This window comes from Mercurialis annua, linkage group LG3, assembly GCF_937616625.2.
Source record: "Mercurialis annua linkage group LG3, ddMerAnnu1.2, whole genome shotgun sequence".
NCBI lineage: Eukaryota > Viridiplantae > Streptophyta > Magnoliopsida > Malpighiales > Euphorbiaceae > Mercurialis > Mercurialis annua.
Genome location: NC_065572.1, coordinates 71,894,241 through 71,921,269, shown reverse-complemented (window position 1 = coordinate 71,921,269; position 27,029 = coordinate 71,894,241). Strand labels below are relative to the sequence as shown.

The window sequence follows — 27,029 nt, the reverse complement described above, 5'->3', positions numbered from 1 at the left end:
TGAAATATTTAAATATTTAGTAATATGGTTCGCGGCAAGCACGTAAATTAACAGAAAAACTGAGATGCCCAGTCGTGTAACCCTTAAACGCTCCATTTCCCGCGAAAACCTCTCTCTAACTTTCTCTCTCCTAATATTTTTCTCTCAAATTCTCAATCAATCAATTAATCAATCGAAGATTATCATCAGTGTAACCCACTCATACCATCACCGCAATGTAATGAACAATGTCGAGCAACAATCAAGATCCGCCACCAGAAACGACGACGTCTTCGTCCTCGACGTCGTCGGCGTCTTTAACATCTACATCAACACCGCCGAAATTCAAGCTTCGGAAAATACCTCCGATTCCAATTCGACGTACGACGACGCACAAGCTAAAACGACAAGATGAAACCTACGATGCAGAGGACGAGGAAGACGACGACGATGACGATCACGGAGCGGGTCATCATCGTATGTCGTCGCAAAATAGGAATAATTATAATAAATTTAAACCGTTAGATGAGAATAGTTCGAATAGTAGGATTATTATGGCTTCAGCTCTCGGATTAAATAATATCAAAACGCAATTATCAGCTCCGTCTCCGTCTCCGTCTCTTAGCCGGTTTTCTTCGACGGTTACCGGTAGACCGTCGCTGAATCTCCGCAATATTACCAATAATAACAGTAACGCTTTAAATAATAAAGAGGATCAAGCTGGCCTTGATAACAAGCTTAAATGGAACGTTCCTATTCATACTGAGCCTGGTATTTGATTTGTCGCCATTTCATTTAATTTTGAGATTTTTTTTTATTTGTGTTATTATTTTTCATATTGCATTTTCAGGAAAAAAAATTGCGTGGAGTCAATCGAAATCGTTAAAGTATCCATCAGGACCATCACCTCTAAATCCAGCTTTGGAGGTAATTTTGAATTTAATGACAAATAGATTTAGTATAATAATTAGTTAAATTACTTGAATTGTGTGAGGATTTGAATGTTTGTAATGCTTTATAGCTCGTTAGCTGTTTGATTTGATTGTTTTTTAATTGGAGTATTTCTGTAGAGTCATGCTTTTGCCAAGGAATTACAGTCTCCACGGTTTCAAGCAATACTTCGTGTTACGAGTAATCGAAAGAATAAAACTCCGGATGTTAAGAGTTTTTCTCATGAGCTTAACTCTAAAGGAGTTAGGCCATTTCCAGTTTGGAAATCAAGGGCCTTCGGTCATATGGAGGTACATTGAACATCCATATATTGCACTTTTGCCTTTTTATCTTGTAATTTGTTATGGTTAACTGAGTTCGATTTGATTTTTTTAATCATTTTTAGGAAGTTATGGTGGCAATTAGGGCCAAATTTAACAAGTTGAAGGAAGAAGTTGATTCTGATTTAGGTCTATTTGCTGGAGATTTGGTAGGCATACTTGAAAGGGCCTCGGATACTCACCATGAGTGGAGTGAAAGTTTGGAGGATTTGTTGATCATAGCTAGACAATGCTCAAAAATGTCACCTAATGAGTTCTGGGTCAAATGTGAGGTGATCGTACAGAATTTAGATGATAAGCGTCAAGAGCTACCAATGGGAATAATCAAACAAGCACATACACGCCTTCTATTTATCCTCACGCGGTGCACTAGGCTTGTGCAGTTCCAAAAGGAGAGTGGTTATGAAGATGATCACGTTTTGGGTCTTCATCAACTCAGTGATCTTGGAGTTTATCCTGAACAAATTTTTGATGTAGCGACACAGGATTTTAGTGGCCCGTTGGCAGCTGGAAAGGTTGCTGGGAGAGAGAAACACAGAAAAAAACCGTCTCGTGATCAAGAAGAAGATAGCCTGGTTGTTCAACAAGAACATGTTGATCAGACTTTGGAGGTTAACACTGCCAGAAGTGGCGATTCAACTACAAGTAGTTATAAGATGTCATCTTGGAAAAAACTTCCATCTGCTGCTGAGAAAAACCGGAAGGGACATGATGCTGTCGATTCACCTACTAAGGATAAAGTAGAACTGTCACATAGTAAAGATGAAACAAGGGTTGTTGAAGACGACCATTCTGAAAATCTTGGAACCCCAGAGCATCCTGCTTCATCAGGAATGAGAAAAGCCTCTTGGGGACACTGGGGGGAACACCATAACATTGCATATGGCAATTCAATGATATGCCGAATTTGTGAGGTGGAAATACCAATAGTACACGTGGAGGAGCATTCTTTGATATGTACCATTGCTGATAGATGTGACTTGAAAGGCTTAACTATAAACGAAAGACTTGAAAGGGTTGTAGATACTCTCGATAAGATATTGGAATCATGGACCCCTAAAAGCACCCCGAAAAGCTGTGATACTCCAATACGAAGTCTTGGTGTTGAAAGAGTGGCAGGTGTACCAGATGACTCGTATGAGTTATCACCAGAAGAGAACAGTTTTTCTCGTCATTGTTCTGAAGACATGCTAGATCTCATGCCTGATGTCGATAATTCTTTTCTCAACGAAGATATAAATGTTTTGCCAGAAATTTCATGTGAAGGGAATTCTATCGTGTCGCCTGATGCAGATGCCAAAAGTTCATCGGCAGGGAGCTTGACACCTCGCTCTCCATTATTAACACCAAGGACTAGCCAGATTGAATTGCTAGTGACTGGACGAAGGACAATAATGGAACTTGAGAACCATCCACAGGTATGCAGTTGTATTGTAAATGCAAATGCTTTTGTGTCAGAAGCTGTAATAGACCAAAATAATGTCCATATGCAGGTCAAAGTACATTTTGTATAATCAATTGAACAATTAATGTTTCATTTGACATGCAGTTTTGTTTTCTTTTATCTTTCAAATATTATTTGAGCATTTATGCTATGTTCGAAAGTGAGCAGATGTTGGGATTTCTATAATCTCAGATCATCTGATTGTGTTTCTAGTTTATGCTAGTCATTGTTTTCAATTCTTACAGTTTCGTTCCATATCAGATAAGCAAGTTACTGGATATTGCCCGTTCGGTTGCAAATATAAACGAGTGTGACTATGGAGGTTTGGAGTGCATGCTTGACCGCCTGGACGACTTAAAGTATGCCATCCAGGATAGGAAGGTGGATGCCCTCATTGTAGAGACTTTTGGACGACGCATAGAGAATTTACTACAGTTGAGTAGTTTTCAATTTTTAAAATTTTGTTAAAATGAAGCTTTTTGAGGTGGGCATCTTAATGTTTCAACTGAAAATGGATCCAATCTTCATTTTTTGTTGGCATGGTTTTCTATCTATTCTTCATATTTGCTTATGTGTGTTCAAAGTTGTATTTGAATTATATTTTTCTATGATTGGTGAGAAATTGGTTGATAACTACAGTTATTGAAATGGGTGATGGGAACTCATCCTTACAAATATATTGCAATTTTATGAATTATTACATTGCCGTGGGGCATTTCTTTGAAGTGGCGTTCTTTTAATTCATCTATGTTTTATTCCTTTGATTTTCATCAACCAAGAACCTTAGTCTCTGGTGGAAAACTAGTTACATTATTCATAGTGCTCTTATTTTTATGCTGATGTACTATATTCTATTTTATAGTAATGATATTTTTGCAATTTACAGGGAGAAATATGTGCATCTCTGTGCACAGATAGACGATGAAAAATTGGACTCATCAAATCATATGGTGGATGAAGATAGCTGTTTAGAAGATGACGTGGTGCGCAGTTTGCGTGCAAGTCCAATTAATCCATCTAAGGATCGAACATCTATAGAAGATTTTGAAATAATAAAACCAATCAGTCGAGGGGCTTTCGGAAGGGTTTTCCTTGCCATGAAAAGAGCGACTGGTGATTCGTTTGCTATAAAGGTTAGCATATATGCAATGGTGGATGGGTTTTGATTTCTTGCATTATGAACGTTTTCCAGGTTCTCTCATTTAGGTGACAGATTATTGGCTCTCACCTGTTGATGCCACAATCAAGAACCTCTAAACAGATCATATTGTTACATTTTAAACTTAGCAACTACTTGGAAATAGACCAAACTGGCCACTGCAAGTTTAGGAATCTATTGTCTAACACAAAGGATATATTCCTAGTCATGTTTATACGTTAACATTTCCGATTTTTGACGTCTATAAAAGTCCTTTTTCCCCATGAAAACTTCTGTTGATCATTGAATTGAATATTGAACATAATAAATTGAAGGCATTGCGTGTCTGCTTATCTTAAACTAGGGTTTTCATCATTAGCATTGATGGCTTCATGGATTTAAATAGTTAAAAGCAATAGACATGCTTGACGAAGGTGGGTTTTTTATCAACTTTTTTTGTTAATACCTGAATCTTTCTACAGGTTTTAAAGAAGGCTGATATGATTCGTAAAAATGCTGTTGAAAGTATCTTGGCTGAGCGTAATATCCTTATATCAGTTCGCAATCCTTTTGTGGTGAGTGTCCTCATAATGTATATCATATAAACACTTTAGGGGTTGAATTGCATGGTGAACTGTTATTCTAATAAGTACGTGATTGATGATGCACAGGTCCGTTTCTTTTACTCCTTCACATGTAGGGAAAATCTTTACCTAGTGATGGAGTACCTAAACGGTGGAGATCTTTATTCGTTATTGAGAAATTTGGGCTGCATAGATGAAGACATGGCCCGTGTGTACATTGCAGAACTTGTAAGGACTTAATTTATACTTTCCTTTTCTTTCGATTTCCCTATTCATTTATAAAGTTTCTCACCAGGGGTACAAATAGTTGGTTTTATTCTTCGCAGGTTCTTGCTTTGGAGTATTTGCATTCTTTAAATGTCATTCATAGAGACTTGAAGCCGGACAACTTGTTGATTGGTCAAGATGGTCATCTAAAGGTTATTATTTTGCAATTTGCAATTTACAATTTTAATTATTGATCATTTCTCTTTGAAAATGAGTAGAATGTCCTTTGCCTGTGTACGCATATCCACAGAGTGTTGCAACTTCCATCAGTATTTATCTATAGGTCTTACTCTTGACACATTAGATTCTCCATATAGGCAACTGAATATGATAATAAAATATGGAAAATGTTGAAAAAGAGTTCTGTGTATAGAGTAAAAAAAGTCTGGATTAAACTCCCTGCCTTTTGTGTTTAATTTGTCCAAAGCTGAAATTCCATTAGTGTTTTACCATACAAAAACAAATACCAACAGACCATGTTTGTGTTTGATACGGTATTCAAGTAGGCTTTCTGTCCATTTTTCTCTGCACATAATCGACTTTGGGAACAGCTGGAGAGTGAAGAAATTTTTCATACAAGAAAAAGTAGCTTCTCCTTTCTTTTATAGGCCTCATGCTGGGGGTACGTGGGTAGAAATTTATCTGCAGTTTGGAACTTGTTGAGCTGTCAATAGACTGGCTGTCAGAGAGACAAAGTTATGCTTTATTTCTGTTTCAAGTTATTCTGTTCAGTGAATTTGACATTATGATATTCCTTGACATACCAAAAATCTCTAATCCCTTCTGTTACAGTTGACAGACTTTGGGCTCTCAAAGGTTGGTCTGATTAACAGTACAGATGACTTATCTGGTCCCTCATTCACTAGTGCTGGTATGTTTGATGAACAACAAAAAGAACAAAATGCAGCAAAGAGAGAACAGCGTCGGAAGCATTCTGTTGTTGGGACTCCTGATTATTTGGCACCCGAGATACTTCTTGGCACAGGACATGGTATAATCTGTTTCCTAACTAGAGAGTTTCTATTTTTCTGTTTGAGTGTTTTTTAATGTTAAATGTTATCCTTGTAGGTGCAACTGCTGATTGGTGGTCTGTGGGCATTATTCTATTTGAGCTGCTAGTTGGTATCCCACCATTCAATGCAGAAACTCCACAGGTAGGCCACTGTCAGATTCCAGTCTCTTGTGTTTAGTAATAGCAGGTAAAATGAAAGTGATTTACTTCTTTATACTTCTGTTTCTTCTGCACTGCTTTTGAACTACTGTTGCTATTGTAGTTGCTTTCTGAACTTCATTGTGCACAATGCCCATTTGTTTTTCCCATATTGATATTGGACTTGCACTTGACCCATTACATAGCACATTAGCACCAGGAAACGCATTCTTACATAAGCTAGAGTTTCCAATACATTTCTTCTCGAGTAATCGATTGTAGGGGTTACCGTACTTTCCCTTATTTGGAGTTTGGTTACTGACTTTAAAAATGTAACAAATTGGTTACCCGGTGTGTACTTCAGTTTTCTCTCATCTTGACATCAGCCATTCCCACGCATTTACCATGTCACGTTCCCCATTCTTCCAAATTTGAAATTTCAGAGTTAAATACGATGGTCACATCAGCACAAAATGGCCAGATTTCATTTAAAACCATGTTGGAGTCACGAAAAGTATTACGGTAACTAATTGTAACGTTTTAAACTAAACTGCAAATAGGGAGAAGTACACTAATTATAAAACCAATAACCTTTTCTTCTCATTGTGAAGTAAGATTATTGCAGTGAGAAAATTAATAAATAAGACTCCAAGATTTAGTGTCTGATTATTTCTTACTTCTTTTCAGCTTGATTTAATGGTTCCTGTATAATGCAGGAAATATTTGACAATATAATGAATAGAGATATACCTTGGCCCAGGGTACCTGAGGAGATGAGCTTTGAAGCGTGTGATTTGATTGACAAGTAAGATATGTGAATTTCTTACTTTTGATTTGAACTTCTAAATCTTAAACAGGATCATGTAACAATTTCAGGATTATCATTTTCAGATAGATGTCATAATGTAGCTAAATAGTACTTCAAATCACTTGTCTGCTCCATTTGCAGATTGTTGACTGACAATCCACTTCAAAGGCTAGGAGCAACAGGAGCTAAGCAGGTAAACTATGAACCTCACTGATTAGCTGTTACCGGTAGAAGAGATTCGAAAACTAAGCAGGTAAATTTTTTTTCAGGTGAAACAACATGCTTTCTTTAAGGACATTAACTGGGATACATTGGCAAGGCAAAAGGTTGTCATCTTACAAAATTACATAATTTCAGATTAATTTACATCACAGTTGAATAACTCATTAAATCCTCTTATGACTGCAGGCTACGTTCATACCAGCAGCAGATGCTCTTGACACTAGTTATTTTATGAGCCGGTATATATGGAATCCAGAAGCTGAACATTTTCAAGGAGGCAGTGATTTTGATGACTTGACTGACACGTGCAGCACTGGATCATTCAGCCATACCCACGAGGAGGAAGTATGTAGTTCATAATTAATTAAAAATCTTTAGTTAAATATGCACAATTTCCTTTCAATTAACTGCATCATGGTTCTAACCAGAGTAGTTGTTTATATAATTGCTTTCAAAAAGATCTCATATCAGCAGTATGATAATTGGAGTCGGTAGAAGTCCAAATTCTCATACGAACAATTTATTCTTAAATCATTAAGATACCATATCTTTTGCCTTAATAACTAGAGTATGGAATTACGCGGGGTGAGTTTACTTTCTAATGTAATTTTATGTTTGAAGATCTGATTTATAGCCAAAGCCTACTTCCTTTGGAGAATTATTTCAGTTTTAGTAGGATGAGACTAATGTTGCTGATCCTATTACGAATTTACAACTCTATGTAGTTAAAATTTAACTGTTAAATAATTACAATTACTATGTTTGCTCGCACAGGGGGATGAATGCGGCAGTTTGGCGGACTTTAATAATGCTCCTGCACTTGCTGTGAAGTATTCATTTAGTAATTTCTCATTTAAGGTAAGACCTGTTACAGATATCTATTTTTTTTTTTTTTGGGTATTATTGTTGGCTTCCAATTTCGGAACTTGCTTTTTCTGCTCTCAGAATCTGTCTCAGCTGGCATCGATCAATTACGATATGGTAATTAGGAGCGCCAGAGAAACAGCAGAAGCCGCGAAACAATCTGAACCTTGACGAGTCTTGATTTACAACTATTACATGCCTGTTTACTCCCAGCTAAAGTTCCACTCACTGCATAGTCGAGGTAACTCCTCAACCTGAAATCATGAAGAGACTTTCTTAAAACAGAAATCAATGTCTTTCAAGAAAAGGTCAGTTTGCTTCCTAGCCAGCTTGATCAAGCATCGATCAACGCAATTTTCTTAGTTATGTGATATTTAATTGCTTTAGCCAACAGGTGATGGACATTTTTGTGATGCTAATAACCACATGCTTTTGTATATACATATATATAGATCTCAGGGAATTAATACTTGTATCAGCTTTATGTAACGAGTCCATGCTAAGATATTTGAGTTGGAATCAAAGTTCATTTCATCTATAAAACCATAGCCTAAATCAGGTTTTAGAGACAGTGCCACCTTATACTTATTGTCGTTATTCTTTTGAGTTCTGACTAGTCCAAACAAAAATCTTACGAGAAACATAAATCTTATCGTATTTCTCTTCGTACAGCACGATCGAATTGATTTGATTTGTAATGAGTTGCTTTACCTTTTCTTTAGGAGTTATTTTACTTCTTTAGTGGAAGTTTAAAAGAATTAATATTTGCAATGTCTGCATTCCATGATCATCAGAATAATTTAAAAAGATGCACTACTGGTAACCTGCAAGTGTGCAGCCCCTAGTTTCCATCAAATTACTTTAGTAACACAACATTATTGATAATCTATTTTAATACTTTGCTTTTTGCCATACCCTTTTTGTCTTATCAGGCATCTATTATTTGGTGCTACTGTGTTAATTCATTGTACTATTAAATTATATATCTCATATCTGCAACTTTTTCTCCCTTTCTTGCTAATCAATGCTAGATTTGCCTTATTGCACAAGAAATTATGAACTAATTACCCATACTCATAAGTGATAAATTAAATAATGTACACATAAAATGAGCTGCATAAATAAAAAAAAAATTGTTTTTATACATGTCAAATCAGCTTTATCATTAATAAGATTATTTTGCATAATTACATGGTGACAATCAACCACAACTCTTTTTAATTAAGAGTGGGTGATAATTACATTACATCTTTCAACTCTTACATTTATTCTAAATAAAGATATAATTATACACAAGTGTCTGAATGACTTGGAATATTCACCTAACCAACCTCATGATCCTCAGCAAACCAGATATAATTTTTGAAGGAAATTTTTACTTACACCAGATATGTGTATATCTATACTTTTAAAAAAAAATTGTATATTTATACTTAGCCAATAAGAATTTAACATGTGTCTCATTGTCTTAAACTATATTTAAATTCTATCATATTGAGTGTATTGCATTTTTCTTCACTTTAAATTAATAATAGCCTTTGTCTCCCTTTTGCAAGTTTTGAATGGTTGGTGGGGCAAATGAAGGAAAATGCAACTTAGCCAATAGCCAATAGCCACTAGCCAACAGAATTTGCACGTCTTACATTTTCAACTTGACACGTCATAATTTCATACAAATATTTATGAATAAATTATATCCACATTGCGTAAATATACAATAAAAATTATGACATGTCAAGTAGAAAACTTAGATGATACAAATTTTGTTAGTAGTTCAAAATTATATAGAACTAATTAATTAAGTCTATTTGTTCAAATTCAAGAAGCTTGAGTTTGCATCATTATCTAGTTCCCTTGAGATTGCTTGTCATCAAAGTCTGACACCTTCAAATCCACATCATTAAAATAATCAAGAAATCCAAAGTAATCTTCTCCAATATCAATCTTGTGATCAAAAAGCCAATCTGATGAAGAACATTTCCCAAATTCCAAGTATTCATCTGATTTATTCACAGGAAAATTCCACGTCGGATCATCAAGAATTGTCTCCGATAATATATAATTCATCAATGGATCATCGTCACTGATCTTAGGGTCCGACGATGACTTACATTCATCAATGGAGCAATTTTCAGCTGGGGTACTACTAGAGTTATTACTAGAGGAACTATTTTTTGTTAGCTCTTGATGATCATCATGATCCTGGGGACTGACCTGTTTAACATTAAGAGGTTCATGTGTAATTGGATCAATTCCCATTTTAATAAGCTTTTTCTTGATGTGGGTATTCCAATGATTTTTTATCTCGTTATCAGTTCTTCCCGGCAATCTTGCTGCAATTTTGGACCACCTGATTAAATGAAATCAAAAGTAATTAATTCAATTATTAGAGATAACTTATGTTAAATTAAATCAATAAGTATATATTTAAATCTAACTTTTTGTTGGTGTGAGTGGAGTATTATTTAATTTTCTATGCTTCAATTATTAACCTTGTATCAGCTTCGCTATAATCATCATTGATTATTGGGATTGTTACTCTAATGAGTCAGATTACATTTATTATAATATTTAGACTAAAAAAATACTACTTATAAAGTTTACACTTTTTCCTGATTTTTAGGTGTTAGATAAATGAAATTCTTATTACAAAATTTCAGCTAAATAGAACACGAATATAAAAAATAGTAAATTAAAATTTAGGAATAAAATATTAGTAACTTTAACCTAATCTCGGGATGATAATAATCATTCCTGTATTAAATAGGCTTGCTACAATGTCATTGCAAATAATTTTCCGGTGAACCAAATTTATTACGTAGAATCATACCATATCACATAGGATTGAGTAAAATTATTGTTCTTTATAACTTTCAAAAGTTAACTTTGCTGTCAAGTAATTGTGTGGAAGTTATACAGTAACGTCTAGTATCATCAAATTTCCAAGAAAAATATAACAAAATACTAATTTACATATATCCAAGAAAAGAAATTAGAGTAAAATTTTATGGCAGAGAATTAAGTTAAACTAAGGCATATATAACATACCTATTGCCAAGACGGGCATGAAGATCAATGACAAGTGTCTCTTCAGCTTCATTAAGCAAGCCTCTCTTCAAGTCAGGGCGGAGGTAATTAGTCCACCGTAGACGGCAGCTCTTCCCGCAACGGCGGAGACCGGAGAGTTTAGGGACGGCACGCCAGCAACATTGGCCATGTGTTAGAATAAAATTTACCAATTTCCTGTCTTCTTCAGCTGTCCAAGGTCCCTTCTTCACTCCAAGCTTGTCACAACAAGGTTGCCTCCCCATTATCACTATATACTAGCTAGCTATTATGATTCTGTTTGGAAGAAAAGAAAAGAAAAGAAAATAATGTTTGAAGAGTGTGGTTTGTAAATCACTACCAATAAAATGCTTCATGGAAACCCAAAGCCCCGCTCACCCACCTTTATATACTAGTGATATATTTCCTTTGCTTTAGGAGAAATCAAGAAAATTCACTTTTTTAGATTATTTTTGCACATTTCTCACGCTTTTTGTTTTGTATGTATATGTATAGCATTTTATGATTTAGCTTTTTAGTGAATTTTACCATGTCATTTATTTCAACGTTTATTTTACTGTTCTTGTTGTTGCTAAATAATGAAGTAAACTACATCCCCTATAAGACATACCACATTTAACAATCTATATAGTACTTCATAAATGTAATTTTATTTTTTGACCTATGGGTCAAATACTTTATATTAACCTCCATATGAAGAGAAAAAAAAATCTTGTACGTTTTCAATCAAATGATCATCAAATAATTTGATATTTATTATTTTTTTAAGCAAAAACATTCAAAAATATTTCACCTTTTTGACTTTTTTTTTATTTATGATCCAAATTTTTAAAATCATTAATTTTAACTTGTTACTCAATTTTCAGTTTCAATCATGTTCATTTGTTTAAATTAGAGTTGATAAAAGTTCTAGTATGTCTTTCATATTGATTCACGTTGTTTCAATGTATTATTAAGAACTCCAAACATGAAGGGTATGTTTGAGCCTTTTCTTCACTCCAATTTAAATAGATAACCGAAATTAAAACTGAAAATTAAAAAATGAGCCATAATTGACGATTTTAAAAGCTTAAGCAATAAATAAAAAAAAAGTTGGAAATGTGAGGTATTTTTTTATAATTAAACCTTTTTTTATATCTAGCATCTGATTTTTATAATTACATTTTTTTGTGCGATTTGATTACTAAAATCTACAATTAATTATACAAAAATACCAATATAATATTTTTTATTAAAAGATGAAGCAATTTTATTTTATTTTTGATAATGTATAAGTAATTCTCTTTTATTTTAAAAGGCTAAACGTTTAACAACGGTTCTCATTATGTCCAAAAACGTATTATAATGTTTTAAAAATGTCCAACCCTCAAAATTGCCTATCTGTCTTTTATATAGCATGTCGGTGCATGCCACGTCATAATATATTTTTGGATATTATCGAGAAAAATTTGAACGTTTGAACATTATGAGGACTTTGCTAAATATTTGGCCTCTTTAAAGTTTATTTTTTATCAACGTCGCACGTGCTGACGTGCCACCTAAGTAGCACATCAGCATAATTATATTCCATTTGACGGTAGGATAGAATATTATCAAAATGATTTAAACAGTTATATATAATAGAAATTTTCGCTAAATGTTTAATCTTTTTGAATTATTAAGTCTTTATGTTATGCTTCCTATTGATCACTGATCATTGATGTATATTTTAGTATAAAATAAAAAGGATCAGTCAAGATAGAATAATTATACAACGCAACGGTTGCGCTACGTCATTCATGCAACAAACCAATGAAGCGTTAGTCATGTGTAAAATTGTAAATGTTTAATGATAAAAAAAAGAAAAAAAAGATTTTTTATCGCAAAATGATTATTGGCTTGTTGTAAAAATGATGTGGCATATTCGTTATGTGGGATAAACACTCGTAAAGATATTAAAATCTCCACTGAGTTTTTATTGTGTGAAGGCCAGATGATCCAACGGTTGAGATGAGAGTAATCGACCCCACCAATGAAAGGAGCTGGGGACCTAAAAATTGATATGCTCCCGTCCCGTGAGCTACTGAGTTTGGCTTCAATACTTGTGGGGTCTATAATTTGGACTGGTCATTAGAACAAGAAACACCCAATAGCATTAGGACACGTAATCTTAGGATATCTTTCTTGGGAAGAATCCAAACAGCCTATTTGCTTACTTACGCATTTCATCATATCAATCGTCACCATTACACAGTCCATTTCCACTCCCATTTTTACTGACTTAAATTAAGTACTCATTTATCTCATTCTTGGAGTAGATTGAGAAATTTTGAAATTTTGAAAATTCATAAATTTTTAATTAATGAATTTTTAAAATAAATGAAAGACTTAACTTTTCTATGAATTAAAACTATCAAAAAAATAAAATTGCAAAATTAAGTCCGTCATTTTATATAAATAATAAAACTCAAATTTTCTTCTTGTAAAATTATATTTATGGCTGCTGTTTTTTTTATTTCTGTTAATTGTATGTTTATAATAATATGCATCAGAGGTGTAGGGACTTGGTAGCCGGAGTGGGTGGCCCCTTGCCCCACCGTCTTCTTCTTTTTCTCAAGTGATATTATCTAATTATATTATCTCGCTCGTATTTGATTTTTCTCTATGTATTACTGACTACGCCTTTGATCATATAATAAATAAACTTCAATTGTAATCTATTCGACATTTTAGGTCGATTCTTTTGAATAATATACTTGAAGATGCTATTAATTTGTTAATAATGTTATTTCGAACACAAGAAAACACAATCCTTTTGCTCTTAATTATTATTTTTCATAAGTTTTTCTCTTGCACCTTATAGATTTTCACTTTGTACGGAATTTTAAAAATCAAATTTCTATTAGATCCTAACTGCAAACATAAGCAAAAATGGAAATTGAGACTTTTATGATACGAGATATTTAAGTGGAGTTAGTGGTTTGATTTTCAAGTGGGATTATTATGATTCTTACTTGTGAAATTATTTCTATCTCAAAATAATTAATTAAACGTATGCTCATTGTCTTGCAGATGATCAATTTAACTGACTTCGACTCAGAAGCAGTTTTTTAATTGCAGTTGATTAAATTAATAGGATCCTTAACTACTCCATAAATTAAGAGGTAGCAGCCATGCGTTATGCTAGTTGACTGATCTTTCTGAATTTCTTTTAGAGGAAATTAGTCGAGACACATGAAAACTCTATTTTATTTCCAATTATACGATGTGGTCGTCTTTTTTTACCAAATTACGGTAAGAGTTGAACCATGTTGAGTTATTTTCTTTCTTTTTTACCGATTCTTTTTTCAAATTGACGGTGATCAGTCATTTGGTTTTTCAAGTAAACCTTTAGTAAACCTATATTTTAGTAAATCGATAAGAAATTTAAATAGCTTTCAGTTTTTTCAGTCAAACAGTATTTTTACAATAATTTTGGTCAAATTGTATTTTTGAAAATATTTTACAACTTTATGGGTGTTTCTCAAGAAACACCTTTCTTTTAGGCCACATTTCATTTAAAGTTCATGTATTTTTAAAAATTTATATATCTGATCATCTTTTAAATTTTTATTTTTATCTAGTTCTTATACTCATTTTATGTTAAATTTCAAAGCTTTTGGACGGAGAAAAAAATATATACTGCATTTTATGTGAAAACAGTGAGTACAAAACCTATATAATGAAAAATCTAAAAAAACCATATAAATAATAATTTAAAAGTGCATAGGCCTTCTATCATTTCTATGTGGAAACAATTAATCACATAAAATATGGTGTTGTAAAAAATTATATTATTTAACGGCGGCTGAGCAACACACTAACAACTTACATTTATAAAAAGGTCTCACTAAAAAGAAAACGAATAATATAAATTTATTGACTAACAAATTTTAAAAAGAACCAAATAGATAAAAAAAAGATAATGACCTTTTTATGGATTAAGCCTTTCTTTTATTCTTAATTAAACTCAAAGCATATATATATATATTTGCAATTTAATTTGTCTCATTCTTTTAATGCCTCTCTTTGATTTTTTTCTGCATTAACCAATGCCTTATTTCTCCTCGTCCATGAAACATATTGTTTCTATATCAAGAAATTAACATAGCTAAAAGAATAATCAAATTTTGGAATTTCTGTATCCTGGGAAGATGATTAAAATACTAAAGTACAAGCTTAATCATTTATATACGTGCATCTCTCCAATCAAAATCAATGGATATTAATCCAACAATTTTCATATTATTATAAAATGCAATTTGTAACTATTTAACCAATTAATGATGTAATGTATGAATATGAACTTCGTCATAAGGGCAAAACTATTTGTTCTGCATTAACAGAATATTATAGTACGGCGTCTACAAAAGAGAGACAAATCTATACTTAAAGTGAGAGCAAATCATTGACTTCTGTAAAGAAAATGTGAATCTTTAATTGGTTAACCATGATACTCTAAAATTATAATACTAAAAGTAAAATTGTATTTAGACCTATTATAACTGTGTTTACAAATATGAAAATAAATAAATTATAGATAACTGAATAAAATTAAGTGGGTAATGTGTTGGGCTAGTTTGTTTAAATATTTTTTGATATATTCTCATGAAACTTTTGTTCTTGTTTTTATATTTTTTTTAATAAATGGGAAGAACGCGCTTGTAAGAGGCCACTATCTTACAGACAATTTATTTATGTGAACCTCAAGCTATTTGACAATTTCCCTTCAAAGTAAACTTCAAATAGTTTTATCTTTAAAATTTAAATGTTATCCATGTTTTTTTTAGGTTTCAACCTCAAATAATTCCACCTTCCCGCTTTCTTTGGACTTTAAACATGTTTAAACTGTTTGATTGTTTCTGTATCATTTTACACACTCACCTTTTTCAATATGTTTTGAACTCCTGTTTTTGGGTTGGGCCATGATGGACTTTCTTCTCTCTTGCGACCTTCTTATTAAACTTTAAACTCATTTAGTGAAATTTCGAAAATCAATTCAATAGCATATAACAAATAAATTTTTATGTTATAATTCTAAATAATTGAATAATACTATTTATATTTAATATAATAACATAATTTCATTCACATCTTTTTTTTACTTTTATAAAATAGTTATAAACATATACATTTTGACTGTCTGATTAAAAAATATTGCCTCCGGCAACTTGGTATATTGACATGTACACATCGTTTAAATATAAAAAGCCTCCATCGTGAAAAAGAAAATGAGGCAACAAATAATCTTTTTATATTAATTGAAGTCATTAAAAAAGTTATTCATGATTGCTGTTTAGTGCCATATTTTTAATCTGTCATCTCAAGATGCCATGGTGTTTGATTTCATGGTCCAATATATAGTAAATTAGTCCGTTGTTTTTGTTTTTTTTTTGGACAGAAATTTTGAATGAAAAAGACAATAAAAGCAAAATGAAAAAATATAATGCTAAATCGAAAAAATTATTTACCTAAACGGCTAAACCCCATATGACAAAAGAAAACATGCATTAAGATTTTCTTTCTTTCTTTCTTTTTTGAAAAAAAAAATAGATTGAACTTTATTGAATTAATGAATAACATATACAATCTCATTAATCAGAAAAAGGCACATTTCCGTTAAAAATTTGACCGTCATAAAAAAAAACTCCCACTTACTTAGCTAATAAATGAGGAACCTGATTACATTATCTTTAAACATGCTGAAAATAAACTTCTCGATCATTCCGAACAGCCAAGCAGTCTTCGATAATCAGCTACAAATTATCGATTGCACTCTCACCATTAGCCAATCTGCTAACCACCATAGCCGCATCAGATTCAGTAATTATGCAAGAGATCAGCAGGTCCACATGTATTAAGATTAAAAGTTAAAAATTGTAAGGATAACAGTTACTATTATTACTAAATTACACAATTTTAGACAAATTAAAATAAAATTAAGGGATTTTTTTTTAAAAAAAGAAATCTTAGGGCAAAAACTAAATTTAATCTTTTACTATGCAATAACTAAATTTCAATTCGATAAAAGAATACATAAGAACCATATATACTTTTTAATATTAAAATATACTCTGTTAATGAATCTCAATTTTTTGTCAAAGGGAACCGATGTGGTAGTTATGAGGATATTTAACAGTTAACTAATATGATTTCTTTAATCTTATTAAATGAAGTTTTTTCTCATTTAGAGAGAGATGGGATACCACATGGCATTTATATTGGAGCTCATAGGCGGATCTATGTACATGAGGGACCCCACCTCTTATTTTTAAAGAAAATTTACTTATATACATATATGAAAAATAGCAAAATAACAAATAAATATTAACTGCCTCCGTTTTATTTGAATAATTATACAATACAACGGTTGCGCCATGTCATTCGTACAATAAACCAATGAGACGTTAGTCATGTGCAAATGTTTAATGATAAAAAAAAATAAACAATAAATAAAAATTCTCTGTCGCAAATGTTTATTGACTTGTTGTAAAAATGACCTGACACATCCGCTATGTGGGATAAACACTGGTTTTATTTCCTTCTGTTTTACCTATAAACCTAACCTTTTGATATTCTTATTAAACTACCACATGTTTATTAAAATAATAATTTTCATATTAGAAAAAAATTTACAACAGTTGGTTCAACAAAAAGACAACAATCATGTATGGTAAATAATTCCTTAAAATTATAAATAATGTTATTCAAAATTTTTATAAATAATGAAGTGAAAAATTCATTAAAATATATATTTTAGTTCTTAATTATTGTTAGACTTTTATAACACATACTCATATAAAGTTTAATTTAATAACTTATGGCTACTTAATTTATGTATATTTAATATTTTACAATAAATTATGTTAAAATAATATAAAAAAACTAATTTACCTACAATTCAATTTAATACTTATTTTATTGTTATATTTTGTTTTTGGCACTAATTTTATATGTAACTACGGCATTCGAGAATTGAATTTTTGTGCAATTTAATTAATTAAGAATACTTTATAAATAAAATAAACAATCAATAGTTGAATGATTTTTTAATATCATACGTACTATTAATTACACTAAACATAATATAATTATTTAATAATATTATGATAATATTTTTTTGAAAATATTATAAAATATTTATATTTTAATTTAATATCATTTAATTAATTTTTTTAACATTTTTTAATTTAAATTTTTGATATGGACCTTACCATATGAAATTTCTGGTCCGCCACTGTTGGAGCTTATATGGTGTCCAAGTGAAATCTTTATATACTGTTTGTTTAGTAAGATTAATAAAATATTTCTTATGCTAGGTAGATATTTATGTGAGTTAAATGTCAGTTCATTTTGATGAAAATTAAAATTAATTAAACGAAGATTTTTATATGCCTAATCAAAGTTTTCAACTTTCCACGAGTGACCTGACTTGACTAGATCAAAGCTTTAGAGTAGAAAGGCCCAACAATTAGGCTAGGGCATGGACCTTGATATGTACTCGGCAGTCGGGCCCAGTGACGGTATGCCCGTATGACTCAGTTATGGGCTTCATTTAAGATCAAAATTGTTTGCCAAAGGCCCAATGTCTCAATCATGAGTCCATTCTCAATGCAAGATAAATAAAAGGGAAGTTTACGTATTTATCTCAAAAATAAAAATATTTGTATTTTTTACCTCAACAAGAAAAAATTAAAAAAATATCTTAATTTGTTTTTCAAATTTATATTTTTACTCTAAATATTTAAAATAATTAAATTTTACTTTATTATCATCTAGGTGTAACCATTGCATGAAATAGACACTCCTCCAACAAAAATTATTAAATCCAGATTAAAATACAATTTGAAAATTCATATTACAAGATTTAACTATATGAACTTTTCAACTCTAATCTATTAAAGGTTTAAAAAACAATAAAGGAAACAAGCAAACTAACAAAGGAAACAAGAAAAAAATTCATCGAAAATGAGAAAACTCAAGCCGTGGATCTCACTAAGATTGCCATCCTGGGCCGCAAACAATGAACAAAGTCCCGTTGGATGGAAGGGTCTTGATATTAAAACACTTCTAATTAGACTTTGGAACTTCTAGAGTTAGGTATTTCCGATCATTTTTGTCCATAGAATTTATAGAAGTTAGATAGATAACCTTTTAAAATCTTAGATATATAAAAAATTGACTCTAAAATCCGAACAAATACTATAAACTCTGAAGAGATTTTAAAAAACAAACTACAAAATAAACATAAAACCATAAAAATTTATTTTGAAAAAACGATAAACTCCATATCAAAAAGTTACATTAGTGTAGAGATTTTATTGAATAAAGATTGAAACTATATATTATTTAATATTTATGGACGGAAAGAAAGTAATTTCCAATGGAAACCGGATAGTCACCTTTTCTCACCTTTTAAAAGGTGAAGATTATAAAAAAAAAAAATTAAAAAGAAGGAGAGCAAATTTTAGAGAGAGATAGAGTTTTTATTCCTTTTGTTACAATTAAATAATCGTTCATTAAATTAAAAATATAATATCAATGATAAAAAATTAAAAATATATTGTTTAAGGGTTAATATCATAAAAATTCACTAATTTTACATATTTTCTCAATTTAATCGCGTTCTTTAAAATTTCTCATAAAAATATAACAATTTTTATTTTTTCCAAAATTCATATGCGGTGCTGACGTGTCATTCATTCATTGGTTAAAATAATTTACACCTCAACAAATTGCACCAATGAATGAGTGTCACATCAGCACTGTGTATGAATTTGGGAAAAAAAATAAAAGTTGATGTATTTTTATGAGAAATTTTAAAAAAACGTGAATAAATTGAGAAAACGTATAAAGTTGGTGAATTTTTATGACACTACCCCTTGTTTTAAAGATGATTTTTTATTTGACCAAATTACATTAAGGTCCCTCACGTTTGTCATAATTTAAAGTTTGTGCCTCTTGTTTGAAATTCAAACGATTTGGTACCTCATTTTTTATCTTGTAAACTATAAGACCTTTTTGTTAAATATAGGTATTAAATCGTTAACGTAATGAAATGTGAGGTATCAAATCGTTTGAAAATGAGGTATCAAATCGTTTATAAAATTGAAACCGAGTACCAAATCATTTATATAATTGAAATTGAGGTATCAAATTGTTTGGAAATAAATTTTAAATTATTAACGAAACTAGAAGAAGAGTTTTATAACTTATAAAATTAAAATTGAAATATCAAATCGTTTAATTTTTAAATTAGGAATACCAAACTTTAAATTATGACAAGTGTGATGGATTTTAGAATAATTTGCAACTTTAATTTTATGAAAAAAAGCTTTTGTAGAGTCAATTTAGCCAACTTTTTGAGTCGGCAGATAAAACTCAAAAGTTGACGGCAATTAATGGCCGTCGCCTAAACCATTAGGACACCAAATGTTCAAAAAAAATCATTTCTACAGTAGACATCGGCCTAATCACCAAGTTCCGTGCCACTAACAAGACGACACGCGTATAAAGTAACGACTAAACCTCGTCACTGTAAATTTAACACTTTATGGCCACATGTGACTTGTCTAACATTTGCGGGAGCTAAGGGAGGCACGAATTGGTTATGACCCACAAATAGCGCATCACTTGTTCGACGTAATGTCCCACTGGAAATTTCAATTTCAGATGCTGAAATAGTCTCCAATTTAAACTAAAAAATTCGTCAATCGCGTAAACAAAGAAGGAAGCAAGATAGAAGAAGAAATATGTGGAAGCGCGTGGCTGTACTTTCTCCATTGATTTCCTCTTCGAAATCAGCTTTACTCACAGAGGTATTGACCTGACAGTGGTTTTGTTACCAAGTTTTTAATGCACTGATTGCAACAATTATTTGATTTTTTTTTTCATTTTCTGATGATATTTTCAGGGTACTTATGGGATAAAGATCTGGAGATCAATTTCTTCTGAGATATTCAAACAGGTATTGGTCTAGTATGCAGTTCATTCAATCTACATGTCCTGTTTCGGAAACGTTTCAGACTCGAAACTTCATTTTTTTTTACATAGAAAACCTTAAAATAACGTTGTTTTGCCGTGTCCGTATCTAAATATCCCGTGTCCATGTGTCCGTGCTACCTTGGTGTTTATAGTTTTAAAAATTCAGTGTCATAAATGGTGGTGTGCAGCTAATTGGAATTTGTTAGTGGAATTTACAAAATATTTCTATTGTTTTAACCGAAAGTTGAAAAATGGATGAAATGAATCTTGGTTATTAGCATTTTGTTATATTTTTTCAGTATTGATTTTTCGTTGATTTGATCTTTGATCGGATAGTTATGTTTGTTGTATTACTCTAACTTTTTTGTATTTGTACTCAGGAAGCATATGCACCTTCACCCAAAGAGATAGCTCCATTTATAACTTTTGTCCTAGGTAAACTGGGTGTTCAAATTATCAATTGTTGCGTATAAAAGTCGAGGTCTTTTTTGTGTTTACAGTTTTTACATGATACTACAATGGCGTTGCATAGTTTTCTTTCAGGTGGCCCTGGTAGTGGAAAAGGCACACAATGTATAAAGATAGCAAACTCTTTCGGGTTCAAACATCTGAGTGCCGGTGATTTGTTGAGAAGGGAAATACTTTCTAATAGTGCTGATGGGTAATGATAAGTTTCTTCTTCTCATTTAGTTATAGAACAGTTAAAAGAATGTATCGGAATGTTCTTGATTTGTGTCTGACTTCTGAGATGGAAACGTTATTCAGTGAAAAGATTCTGAACACAATTAAAGAGGGCAGAATTGTTCCTTCAGAAGTGACGGTCAAATTGATTAAAAAGGAGATAGAGTCAAGTGACAATAATAAAATCCTCATTGATGGTTTCCCTCGAAGTGAGGAGAACCGTATAGCATTTGAAAAAATTGTGAGTTTCTTTTTTCTACAGTTGAGTTTCATGCATCTCTCTTCATTTTGACTTTTGCGTAAGGAACTAGCTAATCTTCGTCTAAACTTGAATACGGTCTCAAGTCTTGTGACTACGTGAAACCCGGTCAAGTAGATAGAAACATTTAGTGGAAAATGTGATTTTAGATTAACAAAATAGGAATTCAGTCAGACTTCATATGAATGAGAGATTTTAAGCAGTGGATAGTTATGGCTATTAAGCTAAATGATAAGCACAGCACATATTAAGACTATAACTATGCTATGCCTGATTGCAGACTGGAGCTGAACCAAACATTGTGCTCTTTTTTGATTGCCCGCAAGAAGAGATGGTAAAACGAGTGCTAAACCGTAATGAGGTGATTTGCAATCAGAACTTCCATAGAAACAATTTAGGTTAAAGTGAAAACCTTAATAAAAAGTTTCAAGTTACTTTATTGCAGGGCCGAATTGATGATAATTTAGACACAATCAAGACGCGTCTTGAAGTATTTTCAGCATTAAATCTTCCTGTTATTGGCTACTATTCCAAGAGAGGAAAACTGCAAACGGTATGCACATATTACATAAAGTATACTGCTTGAAACGTAAAACACAAATATGTAATTGCCTTCATGTATACATTAACATATACCGAATATTAGAATGCAAAATGTACTTAAGGAAGCTAATGCATGCAGATCAATGCAGTAGGAACAGTTGATGAGATTTTTGACCAAGTGCGCCCAATTTTCGAACATGTGAGGTATGTTGCCTTGTCACTTTTCTACCTTCAGCGTGTTTTTATAGATTACCATAACATTTTATTAATTCATGACCACTTTCTAACTTTCTTCAAGCATTTTCCTGTTTGTTATGTATGATATAGACATTGCTTTGACCTCATAATAAGTATGTACACAGCAAAATACCGCTATTTTCTGTGCTATAATTTATACATGCCATTCCCTAGCTACAATAAAATTGTTTTTACGCAATTTGAGTGAAAACAGCAGCACACAATGCAGTAAACTGGTTTTAATATATGCAAAATTTTGTTACACCTGTTCCAATCTATCATTTCTAAAACAATGACTTAGTTTATTTTTCTGCCTCAGGCAATGAAATGAAAGATTGTTTTGATCAAGGGTGAAAGCTCGTAATATCTGGTCTTTATTCGGCAATTGACAATTATACTCAAAGGGGATTGAATCATTCTCAATTTCAGGCGTCAAGAACTTTGGTGACTCAATGCATTTTTCAGCTCATATGATGCAGTTTATATTCACTTCTAATGATTTAAGTTCATGTAAATAGGTTAAGGTGCAGTAAAGCCCTTGCTACCCATTTGTTTACAGAATCTGGGGTAGAATAAAATAAAAGTTCTTCATAAACAATAAGCTGTCAGATTACCATGTCAATAATATTTCTTTATAAATGATTAAATTCATTTAACCCAACAATTTTAATCCACCTTATTGTACCGCCATGTCTTTTGCTCACTTCCTATTTAAAAGTGTATACTTCAATTTCCCACTTTAACTTGATCCACTCGTTTGTTGCCACGTCAGGTGGTACAATTTGTTGGGTTAAATAGCATTATTCGAATTCATATGCTAAGCTTTAATAAAAAAATTCTTGTTATGTAACTGAAAATTTTAATAAAAATAAAATCTCCAGACTAGAATTGGGAATGTTTAGCAGTCAGCACCATTAACAAGCCTTTAGCTCATCGTTTACACCGGAATGTGTGGCTCAATGTTGGCACAGTTGTGGCAGACCAGATAGTATGAAATTGTGAATGATCAATTAGTAATGAATCAATCCAGTTTGTGACTTGAGATTAAATAACTCACACTTAGCAATATAAATTAAGAAAAAAATATACTATTTCAGGTTATTTAAGGATAAAAAAACTCTATTTTTAAGTTAATTAATAACATTACAAAATTTCGACCTCTAAATTTCTTTATTATATTTTTAATTGATTTAAAAATTAAAAATATTGTACTTAATTAGTAATTGAAATGACTACAATTGAATTAATTGATCTGGAAGGACACAGAACGAAGTTATCAATTATTGAATTTAAAATAAAATAATCAATTCAAATACAAATTAATCTCCCTCCAGTTTTCACAAGCTCTCGCTTGCTCCACCAAAAATGACGACAGTTGTCCTACCGCCAATTTTCCTCCCGCCGTCAATGATGTACCACTATGCTTCCGGCAACAAGCAACGGCGGGAAAAAAGACGAGTGCGCCGAATACAGAAGAAAGATTTCTATCAAAACACAAATTCTTTTCCAGTTTCACCTCCAACTCCACTCCTAATCAACCCCCAAACTTATACTCAAACCAAACTCCAAGCCTTAGATAACGTCGTTGAAGACCTCGAAGCCTCTGTCAAAAAAGGCATAAAAATTGACACCCAAATCTTATCTTCCCTATTAGAAACATGTTACCGTTTAAACTCTATTGATCACGGCGTCAGGGTTCACCGCCTAATACCCGCTTATCTTTTACGTAAAAACACGGGTATAGCATCCAAATTGCTGAGGCTGTATGCTTCGTTCGGGTTCATGGATGAAGCACATCAGATGTTCGATGAAATGCCTAACAGAGATAAGCCGGCTTTTGCTTGGAATTCGCTTATTGCTGGGTATGCTGAGATTGGGTTGTATGAGGATGCCATTGCGCTTTACTTTCAAATGGAAGAGGAGCAGGTTGAGTCGGATGAGTTTACGTTTCCTCGCGTTTTGAAAGCGTGTGGCGGAATTGGTTTGATTCGAGTTGGGGAGGCTGTTCATCGGGATTTAATTCGTTTAGGGTTTGGGGAGGATGGGTTTGTGCTGAATGCGCTTGTTGATATGTATGCTAAATGTGGTGATATTCTTAAAGCTCGAAGAATTTTCGAGAAAATGGCTTGTAAGGATTCTGTTTCGTGGAATTCCATGCTCACTGGTTATGTTTCTCATGGGCTTATACCGGAGGCATTAAAAACCATTCGTAGAATGCTTCAGGATGGATTTGAATTGGATTCCGTGGCAATTTCGTCACTTCTTGGAAATGTTTCATCTTTGAATGTTGGAGTCCAAATTCATGGATGGATTGTTAGAAGAGAAATGATGTGGGATTTATCAGTTGCGAATTCTTTGATTGCTATGTACTCGAGTAATGGGAAGTTGGAGCGGGCGCGTTGGATTTTTGATAATATGCAGGAAAGGGATGTTGTATCATGGAATTCTATAATTTCCGCTCATTGTAAGAGCCCTGAAGTATTATCTTACTTCGATAGGATGGAGAATTCTGGAGCTTTGCCAGACAATATCACATTTGTGTCGGTACTATCTGCTTGTGCTCATTTGGGTTTAGTGAGAGATGGGGAGAGGTTATTTGCATTAATGATAGAAAAATATGGAATTCAACCTATCAAGGAACATTATGCCTGTATGGTGAATCTTTATGGGAGATCCGGATTGATCAGTAAGGCACATTCCTTAATAGATAACATGGAATTTGATGCTGGTCCAACTGTGTGGGGAGCGTTGTTGTATGGTTGTTATCTCCATGGGAATGTCGATATTGGAGAAATTGCTGCTCAAAGGCTTTTTGAGCTGGAGCCGGATAATGAGCACAATTTCGAGCTTTTGATGAAGATTTATGGCGATGCCGGTAGATTGAAGGATGTAGAGAGAGTCAAAACAATGATGATGGATAGAGGATTATGAGTAAATGTGCATAGAATTTACTGTAAACATGCAAAGGATGAATAATTGGTTCTAGTGTTAACCAAGCTGCTATATCGTGCTTTGTATAGTTAGCTGTATAGTCTTCAGGTATCCTTGAAAAATTGGCCAGTGAAGTTACTGATGGTTTCATTACGTCATTTACTTTAGGACTTCACTGTTAGTTATAGGAGAATGTCAATAGAAATTTGGAGACTATATGAAGTTTTACTGTTGAAACATTTCTTATTTGGAGAAATTTTGTGAACATATATGCTGTAGATAGTAAGAATGATCCTTGACAATTCCGAATCAGCTTTGTCCGCGAATAAGGAAGTTGTAAGTAATGCAACTAAGAATCTCATGGAGAGTCCGATCTTGGCTCAGGATGAATGCTGGCAGCATGACTAATACATGCAAGTCGGACAGGAAGTGGTGTTTCCGGCGGTGGCGGTGAGTAACGCTTAAGCATCGTAATACATAGTTTCTGTTTTTCCCTAACAAATAATTCTTTTCCATCATAGGATACTTAAAGAGAGGTTTTCTGTCAATAAATCAGTTTTTCAGGCAGTTTAATTGGCGGTAATATAAGATAATGATAGCCAACAGAAGCAATGGAATCAGTATTACTGGAGCTCAGTATGCAGTAGAAGTAGAAAGGTATGCAGTGACAGGCGAGACAATGAGACTTCTGTACGGAAGAGAGGCCTTCAATTGTACAGTGACTTGGCCAAGGTACGAGCAACTGTCTAATTAAATATAGCAAGAGTCAGCAGATAACATATTAAAGTCAGTGGACGCTGTGCCAGTTTTTCTCCTTTACAGAAAAAAAAGTGGCCATTTCACATTACCCATTTCAAGTTCACATTGCTGATTGTATACTTTTTATATGCTCAAGCTCCTTTCTGTTTAGCATCCACTTTTGTTTCCAAACTGGACTTTTTCTTTTGAGTTTTCTTATTTGACGACTGAGTATAGAATTAATTTATTAGCCTGAAAACTAGCTGGAGAAATTAGGAGTGTGCCTTATTTCGTTAAAATTGAATTAGCCGACCAAATCAAATTTCAATTAATGAAGCTGAAATATCCAAATGAATATGGTTTAGTTTTTCTGTTTTTGACTATTAGAATTTTGGTTTTACTGTACCGACTAAAATACTATATTATAAAATATCGAATATGTATCTTTGTCGATATGAATCTATAAATTGTCTTTGTTATAACTTAAAAGTTGAGGGTCGAATCCCTAATACTTGCATTTGCTTTTCGGACATAATTATCTGTGTTATATCTATGATGCAAATATTTAGATAACCGATTGGGTTTCCCAAATTGAACTGAAATTTTCAATTTGATTCGGTTCAATATTAATTTTTTATAAGCTGATCTACTTGGTGTGAGCCGTTTATTCTGTTTAAGCCGTTTAGGTGAATTGATTCAAACTAACAAAATTCAACTAGTAGATCCCGTTAATTATGGGCATGTTCTTTGGCTACTTCTGCTGAATTTTGACTAGCAAATAGTGTTGCAAGTTGTATAATATGCATATGCAGTAGCATTTTTTGATTTTTTCTTTTAAACAATTG

General features: G+C 32.4%; 4 protein-coding genes across 6 annotated transcripts; 3 read left to right on the top strand and 1 right to left on the bottom strand.

Moving 5' to 3' along the window:
• Nucleotides 1–49: 49 nt before the first annotated feature.
• Nucleotides 50–8,270, top strand: LOC126674783 (probable serine/threonine protein kinase IRE). The gene is made up of 17 exons (XM_050369292.2): nt 50–750; nt 830–906; nt 1,050–1,220; nt 1,316–2,668; nt 2,956–3,128; nt 3,581–3,827; nt 4,315–4,407; nt 4,504–4,644; nt 4,743–4,835; nt 5,476–5,674; nt 5,752–5,837; nt 6,550–6,638; nt 6,783–6,834; nt 6,911–6,967; nt 7,050–7,208; nt 7,638–7,721; nt 7,809–8,270. Exons 1-17 carry the CDS (start codon nt 228–230, stop codon nt 7,896–7,898), a joined length of 3,687 nt encoding a protein of 1,228 aa, XP_050225249.1. The 5' UTR covers nt 50–227; the 3' UTR covers nt 7,899–8,270.
• Nucleotides 8,271–9,429: 1,159 nt separating this feature from the next.
• On the bottom strand, nt 9,430–11,186 carry LOC126674787 (MYB-like transcription factor ODO1). Its single transcript, XM_050369299.2, has 2 exons — nt 10,776–11,186; nt 9,430–10,077 (listed from the first exon to the last, which is right to left on the bottom strand). Exons 1-2 carry the CDS (start codon nt 11,036–11,038, stop codon nt 9,573–9,575), a joined length of 768 nt encoding a protein of 255 aa, XP_050225256.1. The 5' UTR covers nt 11,039–11,186; the 3' UTR covers nt 9,430–9,572.
• Nucleotides 11,187–20,243: 9,057 nt separating this feature from the next.
• On the top strand, nt 20,244–23,171 carry LOC126675481 (probable UMP-CMP kinase 2). The gene is made up of 9 exons (XM_050370127.2): nt 20,244–20,629; nt 20,725–20,778; nt 21,176–21,230; nt 21,339–21,456; nt 21,561–21,717; nt 22,016–22,096; nt 22,181–22,288; nt 22,418–22,482; nt 22,835–23,171. Exons 1-9 carry the CDS (start codon nt 20,564–20,566, stop codon nt 22,839–22,841), a joined length of 711 nt encoding a protein of 236 aa, XP_050226084.1. The 5' UTR covers nt 20,244–20,563; the 3' UTR covers nt 22,842–23,171.
• Nucleotides 23,172–23,781: 610 nt separating this feature from the next.
• On the top strand, nt 23,782–26,391 carry LOC126673472 (pentatricopeptide repeat-containing protein At4g25270, chloroplastic). 3 transcript variants are annotated; one of them, XM_050367628.2, is made up of 3 exons: nt 23,782–25,554; nt 25,760–25,896; nt 26,003–26,391. In XM_050367628.2, exon 1 carries the CDS (start codon nt 23,881–23,883, stop codon nt 25,444–25,446), a length of 1,566 nt encoding a protein of 521 aa, XP_050223585.1. In that variant the 5' UTR covers nt 23,782–23,880; the 3' UTR covers nt 25,447–25,554; nt 25,760–25,896; nt 26,003–26,391. The 3 variants fall into 3 exon arrangements, with proteins under 3 accessions (XP_050223585.1, XP_050223583.1, XP_050223584.1); XM_050367626.2 differs by having other exon boundaries at nt 23,782–25,896; XM_050367627.2 differs by having other exon boundaries at nt 23,782–25,896; nt 25,968–26,391.
• Nucleotides 26,392–27,029: the final 638 nt, after the last annotated feature.

What these genes read in the sequence shown, in the direction of transcription:
- LOC126674783 (XM_050369292.2), top strand. Translation starts at nt 228, where the DNA reads ATGTCGAGCAACAATCAAGATCCGCCACCAGAAACGACGACGTCTTCG. An exon ending in GTGTGTACATTGCAGAACTT is followed by an intron (nt 4,645 to 4,742) that starts GTAAGGACTTAA and finishes TATTCTTCGCAG; the next exon opens with GTTCTTGCTTTGGAGTATTT. An exon ending in ACTTCTTGGCACAGGACATG is followed by an intron (nt 5,675 to 5,751) that starts GTATAATCTGTT and finishes TTATCCTTGTAG; the next exon opens with GTGCAACTGCTGATTGGTGG.
- LOC126674787 (XM_050369299.2), bottom strand. Translation starts at nt 11,038, where the DNA reads ATGGGGAGGCAACCTTGTTGTGACAAGCTTGGAGTGAAGAAGGGACCT. An exon ending in CATGCCCGTCTTGGCAATAG is followed by an intron (nt 10,078 to 10,775) that starts GTATGTTATATA and finishes TCATTTAATCAG; the next exon opens with GTGGTCCAAAATTGCAGCAA.
- LOC126675481 (XM_050370127.2), top strand. Translation starts at nt 20,564, where the DNA reads ATGTGGAAGCGCGTGGCTGTACTTTCTCCATTGATTTCCTCTTCGAAA. An exon ending in CTTCTGAGATATTCAAACAG is followed by an intron (nt 20,779 to 21,175) that starts GTATTGGTCTAG and finishes ATTTGTACTCAG; the next exon opens with GAAGCATATGCACCTTCACC. An exon ending in GAGTGCTAAACCGTAATGAG is followed by an intron (nt 22,097 to 22,180) that starts GTGATTTGCAAT and finishes ACTTTATTGCAG; the next exon opens with GGCCGAATTGATGATAATTT.
- LOC126673472 (XM_050367628.2), top strand. Translation starts at nt 23,881, where the DNA reads ATGACGACAGTTGTCCTACCGCCAATTTTCCTCCCGCCGTCAATGATG.